The sequence below is a fragment of the Paramormyrops kingsleyae genome, chromosome 7 (genome assembly GCF_048594095.1).
Source record: "Paramormyrops kingsleyae isolate MSU_618 chromosome 7, PKINGS_0.4, whole genome shotgun sequence".
In the NCBI taxonomy this organism is placed as follows: domain Eukaryota; kingdom Metazoa; phylum Chordata; class Actinopteri; order Osteoglossiformes; family Mormyridae; genus Paramormyrops; species Paramormyrops kingsleyae.
This window is the reverse complement of record NC_132803.1, coordinates 26,803,295-26,817,146: the sequence shown is the minus strand read 5'-3', so window position 1 is coordinate 26,817,146 and position 13,852 is coordinate 26,803,295. Positions and strand designations below refer to the sequence as shown.

At 41.6% G+C, this 13,852-nt stretch overlaps 1 protein-coding gene across 2 annotated transcripts in view; it reads left to right on the top strand.

Annotated features, from left to right (window-relative positions):
• Nucleotides 1-13,852, top strand: part of LOC140592132 (sialoadhesin-like) — a 252,455-nt gene that overhangs the window by 236,716 nt on the left and 1,887 nt on the right. For both annotated transcript variants that reach the window (XM_072714660.1, XM_072714661.1), the window contains 7 exons: nt 9,743-10,000; nt 10,104-10,451; nt 10,714-10,971; nt 11,075-11,422; nt 12,424-12,681; nt 12,785-13,132; nt 13,505-13,762. In XM_072714660.1, the coding sequence (XP_072570761.1) occupies nt 9,743-10,000; nt 10,104-10,451; nt 10,714-10,971; nt 11,075-11,422; nt 12,424-12,681; nt 12,785-13,132; nt 13,505-13,762 (2,076 nt within the window). The remainder of the gene's footprint in view (nt 1-9,742; nt 10,001-10,103; nt 10,452-10,713; nt 10,972-11,074; nt 11,423-12,423; nt 12,682-12,784; nt 13,133-13,504; nt 13,763-13,852) is intronic.

Sequence of the window (13,852 nt, the reverse complement as noted above, 5' to 3'; positions counted from 1 at the left end):
ATTAAGACAGGCTTATGCACTACTCCGGAGGGTTCGATTATAATTATTTTTCTTCCCTAAAACTGAATGCCCAGCCTAAACCGTAAGTCCTAGGCCGACCAAATTTGGCAATAAGATTCCTATTGCTACCCACTACTTAGCCTCTCCGACCCATCCCAGTCAGTCAGAGGGGGGCGCCGTTGCGCCCCACAACATGTTTTGGTCGATATCTCCTGACCTACTTGTTCTACACTTAAATTTTATTGTCAGTCAAATTCACAATGTCATGCCAAATCCAGGAACATATATAGTCATATCTCATTAGACCTACGCTGAATCTCCATCATGTTATGGCTGACTAATTCTTTCTGACTTTCTAGTTATTAAGGGTCCAAAGCACGTAGTGCTATGGAACCTTATTGTTTTTGTTAGGATTATTATTATTATTATTATTATTATTTTTATTATTATTTTTCTTCCCTAAAACTGAATGCCCAGCCTAAACCGTAAGTCCTAGGCTGACCAAATTTGGCAGGATGATTGGAATTCCTACCCACTACTCAGTTTGTCCGACCCGTCCGACTCAGCCAAAGGGGGGCGCCGTAGCGCCCCCCAACACGTTTCGGTCGATTTCTCCTGTCCTGTTTGTCCTACAACTGAAATTCTTTTTTCTGCTGATACAGACGGCCATGCCCTACCAAAAAGTCAATGGGACCATGAAGCTCCGCCTGCTTAGATTTTTCGCTAATTTGCATAATTTGAAAATCCTACTTTTTCCTTACAGTCAAAGCTTGTCCTACCAAATCAGACAAATGAGGTGTCAAACTAATCAGAACTCTGAGCTGTTCAAGAATCATCCACAAATTTCAGACATTTCTATGTCCTAAGGCCATTAGCCAAGCCCAAACAAAATCCAAATTTGACTCGTTGTGGTCTGACTGCTATAACTTGGCCGTGCCTTGGCCTACCTTGACCAAATTTGAAATCCTACCTCGCTACACCATTCTGGGGACACGGTCCAAGGCGGGCCGCATTTCGTCCATAGGGGGCGCTACAACTAAAAACTGCCAATATCTTCTGACTGCCTCGGCCAATCCAACTGAAATTTGGAAGGTATGTACTAGGACTCAGCCTGAGGTCAGTCACGTACAATGGCAGTCATGAGTCCTGAAACAGTGGCCGCCATCGGCCAATCAAAATCAAGCAGCAATTTGACTGGCTTAGTGATGACCAATCTAAATCAAATTTAGCTGGTACATTTGTCCTCTGACCCTCAGCCTACCCTGTAAACAGTGGCTATGGCCACTGTTTTTATATTACTAAGACCAACCTAGGCCAATTCAGCTCAAATGAGTTACCAGATCAGGTAGGAAGGTGTCTACCGATCTCACCCATTTTAACCACAGCAACGGGTGGCTCAGTGGGCTAAACTTGTATGCTTGTAATCAGAGGGTCGCAGGTTCGAACCCAGCTTAGGTGGGTCCTCGAGCTAGGCAGCCCGATGTGCCCGATACCCTCCGTGAAGTGAGCTTGGGAGACGTGAAGGCGTTTTCCCCACGATGATCAATGAAGCTTATATTATTGTTAATTGAGACGTGCTCAGGCACTACTCCAGAGGGTTGAACAATAATTATTTTTCTTCCCTAAAACTGAATGCCCAGCCTAAACCGTAAGTCCTAGACTGACCAAATTTGGCAACAAGATTACTATTACTACCCACTACTCAGTCCCACTGACCCGTCCCAGTCAGTCAGATGGGGGCGCTACAGCACCCCGATTTGCATTTCTGCCTATATCTCCAGACCTGTCAAGCCTACAGTTGAAATTTATTGCCAGTCCAATTCACTATGTCCTGACGAATCAAACTGCATATAGATCTTGGTTCTACATCTTTGCCTTCTTGCATGATTTACAGATGTTTTGAAAACAGGTTTTTTGTTAACCTCCTAGGATTTTCGACTAACATCCATAAATCTGGTGTCATTCAAATCAGGAGACAGTCCTTTTAAAGATTTACAGAAAAATCTTAAACTTTCGGTAAGATACAGCCACCAGCCACACCCTGACTGTACTGATGTCTTGCCCATTTCAATCAGCCAGCTATATCTCAGGGATGCTTCAGCCAATCATTACAAAATTTGGCTCACTGATGTAGGACTGAACCACAGAGAGACCCTCCAAACTTCATGTCAATCGGTCAATCAGGAGTGCTACGCCACTGTCTATATACATCTAAGACCCACCTAGGCTCATTGAGGTACAATGAGTTTCCAGATCAGGTAGGAAGGTGTCCAGCGATCTCTCCAGTTTGACCAACAGCAGCGGGTGGCTCAGTGGGCTAAACTTGTATGCTTGTAATCAGAGGGTTGCAGGTTCGAACCCAGCTTAGGTGGGTACTCGAGCTAGGCAGCCCGATGTGCACAGCATACCCTCCGTGAAGTGAGCTGGGGATACGTGAAGGTGTTTTCCCCACGATGATCAATGAAGCTTATATTATTGTTAATTTAGACGTGCTCAGGCACTACTCCAGAGGGTTGAACAATAATTATTTTTCTTCCCTAAAACTGAATGCCCAGCCTAAACCGTAAGTCCTAGACTGACCAAATTTGGCAACAAGATTCCTATTCCTACCCACTACTCAGTCCCACTGACCCGTCCCAGTCAGTCAGATGGGGGCGCTACAGCACCCCGATTTGCATTTCTGCCTATATCTCCAGACCTGTCAAGCCTACAGTTGAAATTTATTGCCAGTCCAATTCACTATGTCCTGACTAATCAAACTGCATATAGATCTTGGTTCTACATCTTTGCCTTCTTGCATGATTTACAGATGTTTTGAAAACAGGTTTTTTTGTTAACCTCCTAGGATTTTCGACTAACATCCATAAATCTGGTGTCATTCAAATCAGGAGACAGTCCTTTTAAAGATTTACAGAAAAATCTTAAACTTTCGGTAAGATACAGCCACCAGCCACACCCTGACTGTACTGGTGTCTTGCCCATTTCAATCAGCCAGCTATATCTCAGGGATGCTTCAGCCAATCATTACAAAATTTGGCTCACTGATGTAGGACTGAACCACAGAGAGACCCTCCAAACTTCATGTCAATCGGTCAATCAGGAGTGCTACGCCACTGTCTATATACATCTAAGACCCACCTAGGCTCATTGAGGTACAATGAGTTTCCAGATCAGGTAGGAAGGTGTCCAGCGATCTCTCCAGTTTGACCAACAGCAGCGGGTGGCTCAGTGGGCTAAACTTGTATGCTTGTAATCAGAGGGTCGCAGGTTCGAACCCAGCTTAGGTGGGTACTCGAGCTAGGCAGCCCGATGTGCACAGCATACCCTCCGTGAAGTGAGCTGGGGATACGTGAAGGCGTTTTCCCCACGATGATCAATGAAGCTTATATTATTGTTAATTTAGACGTGCTCAGGCACTACTCCAGAGGGTTGAACAATAATTATTTTTCTTCCCTAAAACTGAATGCCCAGCCTAAACCGTAAGTCCTAGACTGACCAAATTTGGCAACAAGATTCCTATTCCTACCCACTACTCAGTCCCACTGACCCGTCCCAGTCAGTCAGATGGGGGCGCTACAGCACCCCGATTTGCATTTCTGCCTATATCTCCAGACCTGTCAAGCCTACAGTTGAAATTTATTGCGACTACAATTAACTATGTCATGACTAATCTAACAACATATATAACTTGGTTCTCCCTCTTTCTGTTTTTACATAAATTATATTTGTCTGAAAACAGCTTTTCTTGTTAACCTCCTTTGATTTTCAACAAACCTACATACATCTGTTGTCCTTCAAATCAGAAGATAGTCCTTTTAAAGATTTAGAGAAAAAAATGAAACTTTTGGTAAGGTATGGCCACCAGCCACACCCTGACTCTACTGGTGCCACGTCCATTTCAATCAGACAGCTATATCTCAGGGATGCTTCAGCCAATCATTACAAAATTTGGCTCACTGATGTAGGACTGAACCACAGAGAGACCCTCCAAACTTCATGTCGATCGGTCAATCGGGAGCGCTACGCCACTGTCTATATACATCTAAGACCCACCTAGGCTCATTGAGCTAAAACGAGTTACCAGAAGGTGTCTACTGATCTCAGTCATCTTACCCACAGCAGCGGATGGCTCAGTGTGCTAATCCTGTGTGCCTGTAATCAGAGGATCGCCGGTTCGAACCCAGCTTAGTATTTTTGTATTTCAGCTAGGTATCCTGATGTGCACAGTGTACTCTCTGATGTTTACTGGCCTGTTACACCTGCACTAAAAGCATCTACATCGTAATGTCTGCCTACTACTGAGACCGTCCAGCTCTGTCCTACATCTCCTATCCTGTTATGGCAGTCTAATTCTGTCTGACTTTCTACTACCGTTGCCGCCAGTTCTCTGCCGTTATTCCTCGTCCTACCAGTCCGATCATCCTGCGCTTTGGACCCTTTCGTAACTGCCTGCAGTTTCTAGTTATTATTATTATTTTTCTGCCCTAAAACTGAATGTACAGCCTAAACTGTAAGAGCTAGACCAACCAAACTTGGTCAGATGATGTCAATTCCTACCCACTACTCAGGTTGTCCTACCCAGTCCTGCCAGCCAGATGGGGGCGCCTTAGCGCCCCCCAACACGTTTCGGTCGATATCTCCTGTCCTGTTAGACCTACAATCGAAATTCTTTGTTCTACATATACAGACAGCAAAGCCCTACCAACTTGCCATTTGGACTATGAAGCTCCGCCTACTTAGATTTTTTGCTAATTTGCATAATTTGCCAATCCTACTTTTTCCTTAAAGTCCTGGCTTGTCCTACCAAATCAGACAAATGAGGTGTCAGACGAATCAGAATTCTCTGCTGATCAAGAATTATCCACAAAATTCAGACATTTTTATATCCTACGGCCATTAGCCACGCCCAAACAATGTCCAAATTTGGCCCGTTTTGGTCTGACGGCTATAACTTGGCCGTGCCTTGGCCTACCTTGACCAAATTTGAAATGCTACCTCCCTACACCATTCTGGGGACACGGTCCGAGGCGGGCCGCATTTCGTCAATAGGGGGCGCTACAACTAAAAACTGGCAATATCTCCTGACTGCCTTTGCCAATCTAACTGAAATTTGGTAGATATGTACTAGGAAGCAGCCTGTGGTCAGTCACCTACAATGGCAGTAATTATTCCTTAAAGAGTGGCCGCCATCAGCCAATCAAAATCAAGCAGGCATTTCACAGGCTTCTCAATGACCAATCTAAATCAAATTTGGGTGATACATTTGTGCTCTGACCCTCTGCCTAAACTGTAAAGGACACCTCACTCGGCCAGATGGGGGCGCAACAGTGACAACTTTTGCATTTCTGCCTATTTCTCGAGAACGGTGAAGCCTACAATCGACATTTCTTGCCAGGTCAATTCAGTACGACATGCCAAATCAAACAACATGTAGAACTTGCTTCTGCATCTTTGCGTTTTTGCATAATTCATATTGGTCTGAAAACAAGACATTTCGTTAACCTCCTAGGATTTTCACCAAACCTACACAAATCTGGTATCATTTAAATCAGGAGACAGTCATAATAAATAATTCATAAAAAAAATCATAAACTTTCCATGAGGTATAGTCACCAGCCACACACAAACCATACAGGTGCCATGCCCAATTCAATCAGACAGCTATATCTCAGGCCTGCCTCAGCCAATCATCACCAAACTTTAATATATCCTGTAGAATAGTAGTCCGGAAGGGCCCTCCAAATTTGGTGCCGATCGGTCAAACGGGGGCGCTACAACAACATAACATGTCTGTATAAACCTTGAAAATCAGTTCAACTTACATTTATCTCATTTCTGTTCTAGTGACATGTTACTGGTTAAAATATTTTGTACTGCCAGTTCTGTGAGTCATGCCAAATCAAGACATATGCAATGCCCAATGATAGTCATTTTCATTCCCTTGTGATGTTTAAAAACTTAATAAATAACATATTACTGTAACTTCTACAATGTTCAGCCCAAGTAGGTCATTCTGGTAGTACATCAATCAGGACATTGCCATTATGGATAATTCATAAAAATATCTTAACCTGTACGCTATGGCCACCAGCTACAACAAACCTGCACCATATCCATGCTCATTTCAATCAACCATCTAAAGCTCAGCTGTGCTTCAGCCAATCCTCATCAAATTTGACGGCCTAATGTAGTAAGGGACCTCAGACAGACCCTCCAATTTTGGTTCCAATCGGTCAAATGGGGGCGCTACAGCCACTGTCCATATATTTCTAAGACCCACCTTAGCAAATTCAGCTGAAATGTCCTTATTTCTCATAAAACCTTGAAAGAATTGTTACCTTTCCCTTCACCTGAGTCCATATTTCTTATTCACTTTCATTTTTCACCGATTTGCCTCATAGAACATTATCAGACTTAATTTACACATAAGAAGGCCTGAAAGTATTGAATACAATTTCTAAAATGGAGCGCTGACTCCACCTGCTGGCCACACTGTTTCCATGCCCATTTCATTAAAATAGCTATATCTCTGGCATGCTTCATCCAATCCTCACAAAATTTGACGCACATCTGTGTTACTAGACTTCAGAAAGACCTTCCAAGTTTGGTGGCAATCGGTCAAACGGGGGCACTACAGCCACTGTCCTAATATGTCTAAGACCAACCTTGGTTAATGCAGCTGAAATCTGCTTATCGTTTATTTAAAAATTAAAAAATTAATCACCTTTCCCTTCATCTAAGTCCATATTTTTAATCTGCTTATATTTTCCTGCCATTTGACTTTTACAAATCTTTCAAACTTCAATCTTTCTTCAGGCTGTGTACACTGCAGCAATTACAATTTTATAATAAATTGGCCAGCAGGTGGAGTCAGCGCTCCATTTCAATAATGCCTTCAATACTTTTAGCCTTTCTCCTGTCTAAATGTATAACCTAGAATATGATACAGCATGATATTACTGCTGTTACATGTCACAATACGCAACTCAGCACTTTGTTAAGAATATGCAACACAGCCTATGTTTACACAGGCAGTATAAAAAAGAAAACTCTGTAATATCTAGACTTACCAGACCAGGTATGAAGGTCCCTAAATCTACCAACTAGTCAGGCCATCTGACCCAAACCATGCATTCAGTCAGGCTAAGGCACTCCACCACAGGGTTCTACATTCTGTCCTACATTTGCTGACCTGTTAGACCGATACTAACTAATCTATATCCTGATTTCTACCTACTACTGAGACCATCTGACCAAAACAATGCATTCAGTCAGGTTCAGGCACTACACCACAGGGTTCTACATTCTGTCCTACATTTCCTGACCTGTTAGACCGACACTCAACAATCTACATCATGATTTCTACCTTCTACTCAAACCATCTGACCTAAACAAGTTCTGTTCTGTCTGACATCTGCTGACCTGTAGTTCTGTCTGACTTTTTAGTATCCTCCTCTACGGTTTGCCCTACATCTCCTGTCACATTAGAGCTACGCTAAATCTCCATCCTGTTATGGCAGTCTAATTGTTGCCCGGTCAATTAAGTACGACATGCCAAATCAAACAACATGTAGAACTTGCTTCTGCATCTTTGCGTTTTTGCATAATTCATATTGGTCTGAAAACAAGACATTTCGTTAACCTCCTAGGATTTTCACCAAACCTACACAAATCTGGTATCATTTAAATCAGGAGACAGTCATAATAAATAATTCATAAAAAAATCATAAACTTTCCATGAGGTATAGTCACCAGCCACACACAAACCATACAGGTGCCATGCCCAATTCAATCAGACAGCTATATCTCAGGCCTGCCTCAGCCAATCATCACCAAACTTTAATATATCCTGTAGAATAGTAGTCCGGAAGGGCCCTCCAAATTTGGTGCCGATCGGTCAAACGGGGGCGCTACAACAATATAACATGTCTGTATAAACCTTGAAAATCAGTTCAACTTACATTTATCTCATTTCTGTTCTAGTGACATATTACTGGTTAAAATATTTTGTACTGCCAGTTCTGTGAGTCATGCCAAATCAAGACATATGCAATGCCCAATGATAGTCATTTTCATTCCCTTGTGATGTTTAATAACTTAATAAATAACATATTACTGTAACTTCTACAATATCCAGCCCAAGTAGGTCATTCTGGTAGTACATCAATCAGGACATTGCCCTTATGGATAATTCATAAAAATATCTTGACCTGTATGCTATGGCCACCAGCTACAACAAACCTGCACCATATCCATGCTCATTTCAATCAACCATCTGAATCTCAGCCGTGCTTCAGCCAATCCTCATCAAATTTGACGGCCTAATGTAGTAAGGGACCTCAGACAGACCCTCCAATATTGGTGCCAATCGGTCAAACAGGGGCGCTACAGCCACTGTCCATATATGTCTAAGACCCACCTTAGCAAATTCAGCTGAAATGTCCTTATTTCTCATAAAACCTTGAAAGAATTGTTACCTTTCCCTTCACCTGAGTCCATATTTTTTATTCACTTTCATTTTTCACCAATTTGCCTCATAGAACATTATCAGACTTAATTTACACATAAGAAGGCCTGAAAGTATTGAATACAATTTCTAAAATGGAGCGCTGACTCCACCTGCTGGCCACACTGTTTCCATGCCTATTTCATTCAAATAGCTATATCTCTGGCATGCTTCATCCAATCCTCACAAAATTTGATGCACGGCTGTGTTACTAGACTGCCTCAGCCAAGCTGCAAAAGACCTTCCAAGTTTGGTGGCAATCAGTCAAACGGGGGCACTACAGCCACTGTCATAATATGTCTAAGACCAACCTTGGTTAATGCAGCTGAAATCTGCTTATTGTTTATTTAAAAATTAAAATATTAATCACCTTAACCTTCATCTAAGTCCATATTTTTAATCTGCTTATATTCTCCTGCCATTTGACTTTTACAAATCTTTCAAACTTTAATCTTTCTTCAGGCTGTGTACACTACAGCAATTACAATTTTATAATAAATTGGCCAGCAGGTGGAGTCAGCGCTCCATTTCAATAATGCCTTCAATACTTTTAGCCTTTCTCCTGTCTAAATATACATCCTAGAATAGCATACAGCATGATATTACTGCTGTTACATGTCACACTCCCGCAACTCAGCACTTTGTTAAGAATATGCAACACAGCCTATGTTTACACAGGCAGTATAAAAAAGCAACTATGTAATATCTACACTTACCAGACCAGGTATGAAGGTCCCTAAATCTACCAACTAGTCAGGCCATCTGACCCAAAACATGTATTAAGTCAGGCTAAGGCACTCCACCACAGGGTTCTACATTCTGTCCTGCATTTGCTGACCTGTTAGACCGATACTAACTAGTCTATATCCTGATTTCTACCTACTACTCAGACTATCTCACCAAAACATTACATTCAGTCAGGTTCAGGCACTACACCACAGGGTCCTACATTCTGTCCTACATTTCCTGACCTGTTAGACGGACACTCAACAATCTCCATCCTGATTTCTACCTTCTACTCAAACCATCTGTTGTCCTACCTGTCCTACCTGTCCTACTTGTCATACCCTTTGGACCCTTCAGTAACTGCCTGCAGTTTCTAGTTATTATTATTATTATTTTAATGCATCACTTATTTTTAGGATTTCACTTTTTGGCCAAACCATTTCCGCTCATGATAAATATTACTGCTGAAATGTGAAATAGCCTCTTATATTATGTACTGTATACTTTTAGAACTGAAGGTGGTGATGACCTCATCCAGAGTAAATGAAGCAATAAGGGAAGGAGACTCTGTGAACCTGACATGTGGCACAAACAACTGCTCTCTCAGCCAATCAGAATTCACCTGGTTGAAGGACAACCAGCAGCTCCCAGAAACACAGTCCACACTTCACTTCAGTCCTGCCTGCAAATATCACTCTGCAAGCTACTCCTGTGGATTAAAAGGCAACAGACAGACTGTGTCTGAAACAGTGAATTTGTCTGTTGAAGGTTAGTGGCTCAATACTGGCATTTTCTCTAATAACTTTAAAGTCAGGACTTTACCAAAACAGTGATGAATAAACCATTGCTTCATGTTCTCTGTGGATTATAGATGGCACATGGACTGTGCGTTACACAGAGAGAAACCTGTGTGCATTGAGAGGATCGACTGTGCTCATTCAGTGTGAATATGAGTATCCAGAGCCACACAAAGTGGACTCCAGGATGTGGAGTCATAATGATGTGGACTGTACTGGAAAATCATATGTCTGTCACAGTAATAATACAAACATTAGTGCTGAGTACGCAGGCAGAGCAGAATTCTTGGGGAACAACACAAGGAACTGTGCATTGCAGATAAAGAACATTAGAGAGACAGATGCTGGAGAGTATAGATTCAGATTCATAACGAACGGGTGTGAGAAGTGTGGTGGACCTGGAGTGACTCTTCAAGTTGATGGTGAGTCTTTACATTTACCTTACTGCTGGTGATGCTGTGCATAATGTTTCTTAATAAACTTGAGAATATCAACCAGAAAGCAGATTACAGCACTGAGATGCTGAGTACATGATCAGGCATAACAAGTTATTATTATTATTATTATTTTAATGCATCACTTATTTTTAGGATTTCACTTTTTGGCCAAACCATTTCCGCTCATGATAAATATTACTGCTGAAATGTGAAATAGCCTCTTATATTATGTACTGTATACTTTTAGAACTGAAGGTGGTGATGACCTCATCCAGAGTAAATGAAGCAATAAGGGAAGGAGACTCTGTGAACCTGACATGTGGCACAAACAACTGCTCTCTCAGCCAATCAGAATTCACCTGGTTGAAGGACAACCAGCAGCTCCCAGAAACACAGTCCACACTTCACTTCAGTCCTGCCTGCAAATATCACTCTGCAAGCTACTCCTGTGGATTAAAAGGCAACAGACAGACTGTGTCTGAAACAGTGAATTTGTCTGTTGAAGGTTAGTGGCTCAATACTGGCATTTTCTGTAATAACTTTAAAGTCAGGACTTTACCAAAACAGTGATGAATAAACCATTGCTTCATGTTCTCTGTGGATTATAGATGGCACATGGACTGTGCGTTACACAGAGAGAAACCTGTGTGCATTGAGAGGATCGACTGTGCTCATTCAGTGTGAATATGAGTATCCAGAGCCACACAAAGTGGACTCCAGGATGTGGAGTCATAATGATGTGGACTGTACTGGAAACCCATATGTCTGTCACAGTAATAATACAAACATTAGTGCTGAGTACACAGGCAGAGCAGAATTCTTGGGGAACAACACAAGGAACTGTGCATTGCAGATAAAGAACATTAGAGAGACGGATGTTGGAGAGTATAGATTCAGATTCATAACGAACGGGTGTGAGAAGTGTGGTGGACCTGGAGTGACTCTTCAAGTTGATGGTGAGTCTTTACATTTACCTTACTGCTGGTGATGCTGTGCATAATGTTTCTTAATAAACTTGAGAATATCAACCAGAAAGCAGATTACAGCACTGAGATGCTGAGTACATGATCAGGCATAATAAGTAAGGAATAATTGACGACGGGCCGTTGAATTATTAGAAAAATAATGCACACCCGAGGTGGTAATGCGGCCACGACGCGAAGCGGAGTGGCCGTTACACCTCGGGTGTGCATTATTTTTCTAATAATTCAACGGTCCGGAGTCAATTATTCCGCTTATACTACGGTTGCCACACCTCAAGACATCGATCAGATGATATATTTCAAGGGATTCGTCCGGTTTTTCTACTTAAATCGCTATTGTGAGTAGGATTATTTCTTCCGCATCTCATCCAACGACTATTTTGCTAGTTCCAAAACGTCATTAGCTGTTGTTTTTTGGTGTTTTCTTCGTGTTTTTCTCCCTCGAGTATGTCTAGCTGTTCTTCGCTGATCGTTTTATGTCTTTTGTTGTTGCTGGCTGCCTTTGATGTCCGCTTCCGTTTATGTTGTTTTTCATCTGGACTGTCTAATACTGCTGCAGCCCAGTTGTTGAAAGTTTCATATTCACCGTAAATATTAAAATTTACTTTCGGAAAATCGTCTGTCATGTTGTTGTTTTTGTTAGTCCTGTGTGCTGTATAGGTACTGTATGCTAATTTCCGTTATTAAAGTTAACTATGCGAAGTGATATGGAACTGTAATACGGTCAAGAGAGCTGCCTGGAACTACGTTCGCCGTGCGTTTCCCTGAAAATAATTGCACACCTCAGAACGTTCGTCAGCCAATCAGATTCAAGCATCCAACGGTCCCGTAGTATAAGTTATTATTATTATTATTATTTTAATGCATCACTTATTTTTAGGATTTCACTTTTTGGCCAAACCATTTCCGCTCATGATAAATATTACTGCTGAAATGTGAAATAGCCTCTTATATTATGTACTGTATACTTTTAGAACTGAAGGTGGTGATGACCTCATCCAGAGTAAATGAAGCAATAAGGGAAGGAGACTCTGTGAACCTGACATGTGGCACAAACAACTGCTCTCTCAGCCAATCAGAATTCACCTGGTTGAAGGACAACCAGCAGCTCCCAGAAACACAGTCCACACTTCACTTCAGTCCTGCCTGCAAATATCACTCTGCAAGCTACTCCTGTGGATTAAAAGGCAACAGACAGACTGTGTCTGAAACAGTGAATTTGTCTGTTGAAGGTTAGTGGCTCAATACTGGCATTTTCTCTAATAACTTTAAAGTCAGGACTTTACCAAAACAGTGATGAATAAACCATTGCTTCATGTTCTCTGTGGATTATAGATGGCACATGGACTGTGCGTTACACAGAGAGAAACCTGTGTGCAGTGAGAGGATCGACTGTGCTCATTCAGTGTGAATATGAGTATCCAGAGCCACACAAAGTGGACTCCAGGATGTGGAGTCATAATGATGTGGACTGTACTGGAAAATCATATGTCTGTCACAGTAATAATACAAACATTAGTGCTGAGTACACAGGCAGAGCAGAATTCTTGGGGAACAACACAAGGAACTGTGCATTGCAGATAAAGAACATTAGAGAGACGGATGCTGGAGAGTATAGATTCAGATTCATAACGAACGGGTGTGAGAAGTGTGGTGGACCTGGAGTGACTCTTCAAGTTGATGGTGAGTCTTTACCTCAAATTTCAGCTAATTGTTGCATAATATAAATTAAATGCAATATCTTGCAGAGTATTTTCATTCTATGTGAAATACATATCATGTTCTAAATAACATTAAAATATTGCCTGATTTATGGTGTGCTTGTCAATGAAGAGGAGAATTTGAATACCAACAGAAGTATATGGACCAGAAAGCAAATTAGAGCAATGAGAATCTAACTACACAGCATAATATCACATGTTGTGGAAAAATGCTTGACTTTCTTTTAGTGATAGGATTTCTCCTCTTTGCCATATTGTTTTAAGCCTGGGTCAATCTACATACTGCTGCAGAAATTTGCAGTTATTTGTTCTTTCTCATATTGTATAATTTTAGAACTGAAGGTGGTGATGACCTCATCCAGAGTAAATGGAACACTAAGGGAAGGAGACACTGTGAACCTTATATGTGACACAGACAGCTGCTCTCTTAGCCAATCAGAATTCACCTGGTTTAAGGACAACCAGCAGCTTCCAGAAACACAGTCCACACTTCACTTCAGTCCCATATCCTATCATCACACAGGAAAATATTCATGTGCTACAAATGGCAGAAAGGTAGCTGCATCTAATGAAGTGAATATCATTGTTGAAAGTAAGTAAAGTTTAATAAAGGAATTATTCCTTTAAACTTTTAAACTGGCTGTAAAAGTATGTTTGCCATTTTTATAATAGAGGAATTATG